Below are 9,593 nucleotides of genomic sequence, written 5' to 3' on the forward strand. Positions count from 1 at the left end.
CATGCAACAACTAGAGGGTTTTACAGTCTCAAAAAAAGGGGACTATGTTTGCTTGCTGAAAAAGTCCCTTTATGGTTTGAAACAGTCACCAAGACAGTGGTACAAGAGGTTTGATTCCTTTATGACTTCTCATGATTTCAAAAGAAGTAGTTTTGACAGTTGTGTTTACTTTAAAAAAAACTGTGATGGTTCTTTTATGTATCTACTCCTTTATGTTGATGACATGTTGATAACAGCGAAAGATAAATAAGAGATAAGAAAGGTCAAAGCCCAACTAAGTGAAGAATTTGAGATGAAAGACCTTGGGACCAGCAAATAAAATAGAAGATTCTCAGAGATAGAAAAACAAACAAATTGTACCTAAGGCAGAATGGGTATATTGAGAAAGTTCTTTGCAGGTTCAATATGCAGAGTGCTAAACCTATTAGTACTCCTTTAGCAGCCCATTTCAGACTTTCATCGGTTTTGTCTCCATAATCAAATGATGAGATTGAGTACATGTCACATGTTCTATACTCTAGTACAGTAGGATCTCTCATGTATGCTATGGTTTGTTCACATCCAGATTTATCATATGTAGTTAGTGCAGTTAGCAGATACATGACGAATCTCGGTAAAGAACATTGGAAAATAGTTCAGTGAATTTTAAGATACTTATGAGGTACTATTAATGTTTGCTTACAGTTTGGAAGAATTAGAGATGGAGTCATTGAGTATGTTGATGCTTATCTTGTTGGAGACCTTGATAGAAGAAGATCTCTCACAGGTTATGTCTTTACAATCGGAGGTTGTGCAATCAGTTGGAAAGCCACTTTGCAAATTACAGTCACTTTGTCTACCACTGAAGCTGAGTACATGGCGATTACTGAGGCTTGTAAAGAAGCTATTTGGTTGAATGGACTCTTTAGTGAACTCAATGAAAACCTTCAAATCAGTACAGTATTTTGTGATAGTCAGAGTGCCATCTTCCTAACAAAAGATCAAATGTTTTATGAGTGAACAAAACACATTAATGTTCATTATCATTTTGTTCTTGATATTATTGCTCGTAGTGATATTGTTGTGAGTAAAATTAGTACTCATAAAAATCCTGCAGATATGATGACTAAGTCACTTCCTATAACCAAGTTTGAGCATTGTTTAGATTTGGTTGATGTTCATTGTTGAATATAAACCCTTAAGGGGTTTTATGGAAGAGGTGGAGAACTTGTTCATTGAGAGTTCACGATGAAGAACTTATTCATTAAGTATTCGTGTCAAGGTGGAGATTGTTAGAATTAAATGACCCGAATCCTTATTTAAATAAAATACAGTGGTAAAAAAATAAAAGTAAAATTTATATAGAACTACACTTCTTTTATTTTATTTTAGAATAAGATTTTTAAACATTATTAAACTCCATCTATTTGATATTGATTAGAATAAGGTGTTTCAATCTTACTACACTCCTATTAGAATATGGTTTTACAAGCCTATAAATAGACATAGCCTATTCCTCTTGTAATTATTTAAATTCGACATAGTAAATTTTCTTCTCCTTTGCCCGTGATTTTTTCCCAAAAAGGTTTCCACGTAAAAATTTGTGTGTTCTTTATTTTTTTTCTTTTTTCTTTACTATATATTGTCATTACTGGCGTTCTATTTTTACAAAGAAGCTGCAGCGGCACATCACGAACTAGCTACCAATTGAGCTTCCCTAGATGTAGTAGTAAATCAAGATGGATGCTGTGTAATAAACTTTTTTCATCTACTCGCACTTCTACCTAATTCCTACACTCGCCTCTCATTCAATAAATAGACAGTTATAAAAGCAAGTCAAATCCTTTATATACTCACAACCAGACCTGATCATGATTCGGTCCGACCTAAAGATTCGTCTAAAAAATAGGAGAGTTTGAATAAAAATATAAGCTTGGAAAATAGGCTAAAAAAAAGAGAGCCATTTTCTAAACAGGTTGAGCCTTGGATAAGTTTTTTTTTGTCTGAGCCTGACCCGACTCAAATTTACAAAAAAAAAATATTTCTACTGCTTTGCTTCTGTGTTTTGTTGTTGTTATGCTGTCATTTTGGTATTATATTATTACTATTTTGTTGTTGTTTGGATATTGTATAATTATTATTCATTGTTAATTTTGCTATTATTTTAGAGATATTTTCTTATTAGTTACACCTATTTTAGTGTTATTGAAGTATAAATATTTTTTAATTTATTTTTAATTTGTTGGGAAATATTTATTTTAATGTTTTGAGTGTATTTGATGTATTCTATTCTTTATATTCGTTTTTATATAAAAATAATATTATAAAAAAATACTGGCGGGTCAGATCAAGCTTGGGTTTTAATAATTTTATTCGGGTTAGGCCGAACCTAAACCTAAAAAATAGGCTTAAAATTCTGTTGAGGCTCAGCTCGAACTCAGGATGATCACCTCTACTTGCAGGTGCTCTTGAACTTGGAGAGAATTTTACTTTTTCTAATTTTCTTAAATTTTCAATTAAGAAAAAAATAAAAAAATTAAACAAAGAAAATTTGATTTATTTTCATTAAAGAAATAAAAAGAAGAGAAAGAACATGTTTATCCTTAATAGTGTTTTTTTTTTTTGTGGTTGAATTGAAAATATAATGCAGGCTTACACAGCCTTTTAGAATATATTAAAATTCTTTAAAAAATTAAAAACTATATAACTTTATTCGTTTTATTAAACGGTTTTGATAAACTGATGACTAGTGATTAAAGACCAAGCTATTTGATATCATCATTTAAGGAAAGTAACCTTTTGGACTTCTTAATTATTGTTTTATGCATTAAATTATTCAAAAATTTCCCAAAACTATTTGCAAAGCAAATAGAATAAACTTAGAAATTAAATATTTTAAATGAATAATAAAAAAATAAATATGTTTTTTATGTATTTTGAAATGTTACAATTTATTAATTGCATAAAAGTAAAAATAAAAAAATAAAAGCATCGTTTTCTCTTCTTTAAAATAATTAACTATTTCATATTTTTATTTAAAAATAATATGATATTTATTTACAGCACATTTATTAAAAAACAAAATTTTATTTTCAAAAACAAAACACAAAAACTTTTGATACTTCTTTTTGAATAAAAATAAGAATAAAATAAAAATTCTTTTATTTATACCAAGATTAGAGATTTGATATATTTTAAAGCTGATTTTGCATATTTAAACCAGCGTTAAATTTTCAATTAAAATTAATTAATTTTAATAGTTTTTAATTTTATAAAGCATTTTTAATAGAGATAATTAACCATTTTTCTATTTTTCTATATTCTTATTTCATTATTAAAAATAATTTTAATATTTTTATATAAAAACTAAAAATAATTTTAATATATTTTTTAATTTTCCAAGATAGAAAATGAAAACTCCATTATTTTCCAAATCAAATATACTAAAGGATACATTAAAAAAATAATCACTTTTGTTTCCGTTAGGTTATATTTTAGTTATTTATATTTGAAATATTATGGTTTAGTCACTTATGTTAACGTGTTGTAACATTTTAGTCATTGAGCCATTAACGGTGTAAGAGAAGGCGATCTGCCACGTTAAATCATCATTTCAAACAAAAAATTTTAGATTAGATTATACAATTGATCTTCATATTTTTTCGTTTTGACTAATTTTTCTTTTATATTCTTTTAACTTTTTTTCTTTATCTTCCATTCTCTTTTACTTTTCACTCTATTTCCTCCTTTCTTCATTTCTTTTAATATAAAGAAAAAAATTAAATTACTCAAAATAAAAAATATAAAAATTAATTGTATAATTTAACCTAAAATTTTTATTTGAAATGATAATTTAACATGTCACATTAGTTTACTGTTACACCATTAATGACAATTAACTCTCAATAACTAAAATATTACAACATAATAATATAAGTGATTAAAACGTAATATTTCAAACATAATGATTAAAATATAATCTGATTGAAATGACTATTTTAACATTTACCCTTAAAAAAATCACAAAAAAAAAATCCTGATAGCGAAAGGAGGAAAAAAAAACCTTTGAATTGAAATTTGAGAGTTAAAAAAGAAAAAAAGGGGAAAAAAAAAAAAGAACAACTTCATCTCTTCAGTATCCAACCTTCTTTCTATCTCTCTCTCAAAACTCTCTCATATTTCAATCTTTCATTGGATCGTTTCCTAAATTTTCGTTCAAAATCCCCTCAAAACCACTCTCTACTGATCATTTTTTTTTCTATGTTCTTAATTTCCCATTTCTATTTGTTAAAAAATTAATTCGATTTCCAAACCCCAAAAAAAGTTATTTCTTTTATTTTTTTTAATTTAAAAAGAAAAAATTCTTTTCTTTTTATCCCGGTTAATACCTTTGCGAAAATTTTAATTTGTACAATTCTTTTAGAATATAAAAGTTTTGAGTTTTCAGAGAAACAACAGAGAATCAAAATCAAAGCCGTGTCTTTTTGTCTTGTTTAGTTTCAGACTTTGTTTTATCTTGTTTTGTTTGTCACTTGTTTTTCATAAAGAAGATTGTTTTTATTTGCTTCAAATGGAGACATTTGTACCCTGAAAATTTCTTCAATTAAAAGTCTGTTTCTTTCTTTCTGGGTTTTCATCCATTCTTCATAATTTCTCATTTTCCCGAAAAACCCAGCTATTTAAAAGAAAGTAATAAGGAACAACCTTGGGGGTTAGTAAAAGGAGAAGTTGGTGGATTGCTTTGATTTCGGGTTTGTTTAATTAGGTGTTGGGGATTATGAGGAACAGTGGAGATGGACAAGGGCAGTCTAGAACACAAGGCGGAGGTGTCGTTTCCAGGTCTGCTCGGAGTTCGTTCCGTGCCATTTCCAGCTACTTAAAGATCGTTTCTTCCGGTGCTTCCACCGTCGCACGGTCGGCGGTTTCTGTGGCATCCTCGATTGTGGATAGGGAAGATGATTCTGGCTATGATCAGGTAAGAAATAAAAGAGGGGTCTTTTGTTTTTCCTTCTAATTTTAATGTCTAAATATATATTCTCTTTAATTTCCTTGTTATAGAGTTGGAAAAATTGTTTACTTCAATTTATTCTAAATGTGTATGCTGACTGTTGTTATATGTAATTTGAAGTTAAGAGCATAAAATATGACTAGTAATACATTCCTCTGTCAAATGTGTTTATGGTGTAAAGGTTCATTGGGCTGGCTTTGACAATTTAGAAGGTGAGGGAGATGTCATTCGACAAGTTCTTCTTCTTGGTTATCTGTCTGGTTTCCAGGTTTGGGATGTTGAAGAAGCAGATAATGTCCGTGACTTGGTTTCCAAATGTGATGGTCCTGTTTCATTTATGCAAATGCTACCAAAACCGGCTCCAGAAATCAGACCGGATGACAAGTTTGCAGACAGCCGTCCCCTTTTGGTAGTTTCTGCTGATGGGTCGCTCTCCAAGGATACTTGCATACAGGATGGTGCTTATAATGGAAGCATAGCAAACAACCGTGATTCTGGGAATGGTAGTGTTGTGCCTACCATTGTCCGGTTTTATTCCTTGAGATCTCAATCTTATGTACATTTGCTAAAGTTTAGATCAGCTGTTTATTCTGTAAGGTGCAGTTCTCGAATTGTTGCTGTAGGTCAAGCAGCTCAGGTATGTTACCTTATGCATATTTTTTGAGCACATTATGTTTAGTCAGAGTTTGAGAACTTATTTTTATGGCTTGCAGATACATTGTTTTGGTGCCACAAAATTAGAGAGGGAATATAGCATTCTTACAAATCCTATAGTCTCAGGCTTCCCTGGTTCTGGAGGTATAGGCTATGGACCTCTGGCTGTTGGTCCTAGGTGGCTGGCTTACAGTGGAAGTCCCGTTCCAGGTTCCGATTGTGGACGTGTCAGTCCACAACATCTTACACCTTCCGCAAGTTTCCCTGGTTTTTCTTCGAATGGGAGCCTTGTCGCACACTATGCAAAAGAATCAAGCAAGCAACTTGCTTCTGGCATTGTAACCTTAGGAGACATGGGATATAAGAAACTGTCAAGATACCTTCCTGATTCATACAATTATCTGCAATCTGGAGGTCCTGGCTGGAAAGGCAATGGAACTGTTAATGGTCATTTAGTGGGTGTTGATAATGTTGGAATGGTACGTATAATTCGCCCTAAGTTTGATTCGAAACTAGTATTTTTCAGCCCCTCCCCCTTTTTTAGTTGTCTTTTGCACATTTGGTCCCATTTGTAGTCTTTACTTTTAATCTGCAAGTTGCTAATACTCTGCGAAGTTAGACTTGTAGAAAATTTTTTGTTCAATATCTTATGTATTCATATATATGTTTTAGTCTAAGGCTTGCATTTCCTCTAATTAAGCTCAAATGACTTTTCCATGGTGCTCTCTTATGTGCCAATTATATCTGCAAAAAGGTTACAAGCAAAACCAGTTTTTACACTTCACTTTATATTTTTCCCTGGGCTTATCAGGTAATTGTTAGAGATATTGCCAGTAAAGTTGTAATCGCTCAGTTTAGGGCACACAAGCATCCTATTTCAGCATTATGCTTTGATCCCAGTGGGACCCTTCTTGTAACAGCTTCAGTTCAGGGCCACAGTATCAATGTGTTCAAGATTATGCCTGGGCTTCAAGGAAGCTCTTCTGCATGTAATGCACCAGCATCGTACGCACATCTATACCGGCTGCAGCGTGGTATTACAAATGCTGTAAGACTAGCATTAATGTTGAGTATAAATCTTATCTGTTGTTGGCAATTGGAGTTTTTCTTAATTTTTTTTACTTTCTTTTGAGATTTTAGGTAATACAGGATATTAGTTTCAGTGATGATAGCAACTGGATTATGATTAGTTCTTCGAGAGGGACAAGCCATCTCTTTGCTATCAATCCAATGGGAGGATCTGTAAGTTCTCAGTCTGGTGATGCTGATTTTGCCCATAAGAATAGCATTGTGGGTGTTATGACTAAGCCACAAGTTCCTTGGCTGCCTAATTTAGGAGTACAAACACCTACTCAAACAAGTCTTTGTGCATCTGGACCCCCTGTGACACTTTCTGTTGTTAGCAGAATAAAGAATGGGAACAATGGCTGGAGAGGCACTGTAAGTGGAGCTGCAGCAGCTGCAACTGGCAGGATGAGTCCCCTTTCAGGGGCCATTGCTTCCTCTTTTCATAACTGCAAGAACAATAAATTTTTGTTTTCTGAAAGCAGCTCTTCAAAGGCAAAATACCACCTTCTGGTTTTCTCTCCTTCTGGATGTATGATACAGTATGCTTTACGGCTAGCAGCTGAAGATGATTCAACACCTATTGTTACTGGATTAAACACAACACATGAGTCAACTGCAGATTCTGATGGAAGGTTGGTAGTCGACGCAATTCAGAAGTGGAATATATGTCAGAAACACACGCGAAGGGGGCAAGAAGATAATGTAGACATATATGGTGAGAATGGGACTATGGATAACAGTAAAATATATCCTGAAGAAGTGAAAGAGGGAAGTACATACCCTGACCCCTCCTATACTGTAAAGAAAGCAAATGCAAATGCCAAGGAAAAACATAATTTGTATATCTCAGAAGCTGAACTGCAGATGCATGAAGCTCGGATGCCACTGTGGGCAAAACCAGAGGTATCAGACTTGATTCGGAATTTCTTTGATGTTTGTTTGTGGAGAGATGCCCATGTGTAAAGGTGCCAGGTAACTTACTTGGTATAGTTCTTTGGTGGCTATCTCAAGGACTTGTTATTGCTTCTCACCTTCACTACTAATGCTGTTTATATCTGTGCATACTTGGGTGTTGAAGAGGTTATTGTGAGAAATAGAAAGGGAGGGGGATTTTCCTGTTCTGTAAATCCAGCTAATGCATATTAAACACTGCATTTTTGTAAAGATATTTAACTTTCTTCTTGTTCTTTTTCTTTCCAGATATACTTTCAGTCAATGGTGATGGATGGCATCAAAATGGCTGAAGAAAATGCTTCTGGTGGGGAAATAGAAATTGAAAACTTCTCAGCCCAAATGATTGAAGCACGGTCTAAAAGCTTGGTTCCGGTTTTTGACTATGTTCAAACTCCTAAGTTCCCGCAGACAAGGTGTGCTGAATGCAATTTATGTCTATGTACTGATTCCCATGATGCTTGTCAAATCTTTTGTTTCTGCACTGCTCTCATGTCCAGATATTTGAGCTTTTTGGTTCATAGCATCATTTTCAGATAATGCATTTATTTAACTTCCACGTGAGGAATATTTAATTAATTCCTTAATGTGTATCATGCTTTTGGTTTCTTTAGCCCTTGTTTTTCTATGCTTTATTACCAAATGACATTCCTTACAACTGTTCAATTTGCTTTTGTTGACATTTATGTATAACTCATCAAGTCTCATCTTTGACTACAGTATTCCAACTGTATATACCAATAACAATGGATGCCTGTTGCATCAGAGGTCTGGGCTGCCTGAAAATGGCCGGCTTTCATGTAGAAGCAGCTCTGGCTCTCTTGACTTCATGACTGAAAATGGTGCTGCGGTTGCTGAACTTCACACTGGCATCCAAGAAACTGGTTTGAATGGTCCTAATATGCCTCTATAGGAGCCAGGGGCTTTGTAAATAACAATCGTAGCCCTGACACTGAAACACAGCTTGAGATTGTAATATAGAGAGAGCTTAAGAATGGAAGCTCAAATCAAGTTTGTAAATAGTAACAGTGAACTGAAGGTCCCAAAATGGACAATCATTTTGGAGATGAAGGCAATGAACTTGTTTAAAGGTAATCTCTTTATTTCCAGCTTAAATCATCTGTTGAATGTTAGTAATTATGTTAGGGAGTTCCTTAGGCTTTAACATTGTGTAAACTGAGATGTAGCAGTTCTTAGGGGTTCCTTCGCTAAATATTGATTAGTTATACCTATCCTTTCCTAGTTTCTTGTTATGCTTCTAGTGTTGACTTGATAAGAAGCTCTGTCTCTATTATGATTATGAACTGAATTTGACATTTCTCTCTAATTTCAGGTATGCATATATCCTTTTGATTCTACACAGAGGCTGGTAATTACTCTGGGTTGTTAAGAGAAAAAGGGGTAAAAGCTGAAATGTGGATACTATGTTGTTAGGTTTCTTATATGTTAAATTTGTAAATAACAGAATGAATTCCCCAATATTTAGTGGTGGTATGTAATGTAAGTGATAGCATTACTTTATAGCCCCAAACCCATTTCTGTTCTATTAATTTTAAATGTTTATTTGTTACCATTCGGAGTTGTATTTATATGAAAGAACGAGATTATAGCAACATGATAAATACAAGTTTCTTTCACTTTGTTTCCCCTATTTTCTTTTTTCTTTTTTCTTTTTCCAGCAGTAAATAGTAATTGTTGTAGATTTTATTGTTTCAGCAACTTGTTTTCGCTGTATAGCTTAGCAAAAGAGAGAATACTGCTTTGTTTGATAGAGTGGAAAGAAAATTAGAATGATGGAAAATTGAAGGGGTGAGAAAATAAAATGATGGAAAATATAAATTTTTTTTCATAGCTGTGCTTGATAGGAAAGATGGAAAAATAAGAAGAAAATTATTATTTCCTTCTATTATTTGGTAAGAGTTGTAAAAAAAAA

General features: G+C 32.8%; 1 protein-coding gene across 3 annotated transcripts; it reads left to right on the forward strand.

Annotated features, from left to right (window-relative positions):
* Positions 1-3,945: 3,945 nt before the first annotated feature.
* On the forward strand, positions 3,946-9,311 carry LOC108457427 (autophagy-related protein 18f-like). Of its 3 annotated transcripts, none has more exons than XM_053030414.1 (8): positions 3,947-4,954; positions 5,169-5,624; positions 5,701-6,120; positions 6,453-6,689; positions 6,782-7,612; positions 7,910-8,076; positions 8,427-8,751; positions 8,994-9,311. In XM_053030414.1, exons 1-7 carry the CDS (start codon positions 4,757-4,759, stop codon positions 8,491-8,493), a joined length of 2,376 nt encoding a protein of 791 aa, XP_052886374.1. In that variant the 5' UTR covers positions 3,947-4,756; the 3' UTR covers positions 8,494-8,751; positions 8,994-9,311. The 3 variants fall into 3 exon arrangements, with proteins under 3 accessions (XP_017611976.1, XP_052886374.1, XP_017611974.1); XM_017756485.2 differs by having other exon boundaries at positions 3,952-4,954; positions 8,381-8,751; XM_017756487.2 differs by lacking the exons at positions 8,427-8,751; positions 8,994-9,311 and having other exon boundaries at positions 3,946-4,954; positions 6,782-7,681; positions 7,910-8,008.
* The last annotated feature ends 282 nt before the right edge of the window (positions 9,312-9,593 follow it).

Source organism: Gossypium arboreum, chromosome 1 (genome assembly GCF_025698485.1).
Source record: "Gossypium arboreum isolate Shixiya-1 chromosome 1, ASM2569848v2, whole genome shotgun sequence".
In the NCBI taxonomy this organism is placed as follows: domain Eukaryota; kingdom Viridiplantae; phylum Streptophyta; class Magnoliopsida; order Malvales; family Malvaceae; genus Gossypium; species Gossypium arboreum.